This window comes from Penaeus monodon, chromosome 20 (assembly GCF_015228065.2).
Source record: "Penaeus monodon isolate SGIC_2016 chromosome 20, NSTDA_Pmon_1, whole genome shotgun sequence".
NCBI lineage: Eukaryota > Metazoa > Arthropoda > Malacostraca > Decapoda > Penaeidae > Penaeus > Penaeus monodon.
The window spans coordinates 40,131,057-40,131,290 of record NC_051405.1 but is presented as its reverse complement, the minus strand read 5'-3'; the positions used below and the strand labels follow the sequence as shown (position 1 = coordinate 40,131,290).

Here is a 234-nt window from a genome sequence, read left to right as displayed (position 1 = left end):
GCTAGAACGTAAAAGTAATCGTTCCCTTCCCCTTGCAGGGAAACCACGGAGAGGACGTGAAAGAACTGTACTACTACCTGGACTCGACTCCTACGCACTCCTACATGAAGTTCCTGTACAAGTATCCCCAGCAGGAGTATCCTTACCAGCAGATCGAGGCGGGCAACAGGGAAAGAGGCGTGAGCGATCCTGAGTTTGAGTTGGAGGATACAGGTGAGGAAGGGATGCGAAGGA

General features: G+C 52.1%; 1 protein-coding gene across 2 annotated transcripts in view; it reads left to right on the top strand.

Annotated features, from left to right (window-relative positions):
- The window catches only part of LOC119585814 (uncharacterized protein YMR196W-like), a 26,189-nt gene that overhangs the window by 5,746 nt on the left and 20,209 nt on the right, over window positions 1-234 (top strand). For both annotated transcript variants that reach the window (XM_037934534.1, XM_037934535.1), the window contains exon 4: window positions 39-213. In XM_037934534.1, coding sequence (XP_037790462.1) covers window positions 39-213 — 175 coding nt within the window. The remainder of the gene's footprint in view (window positions 1-38; window positions 214-234) is intronic.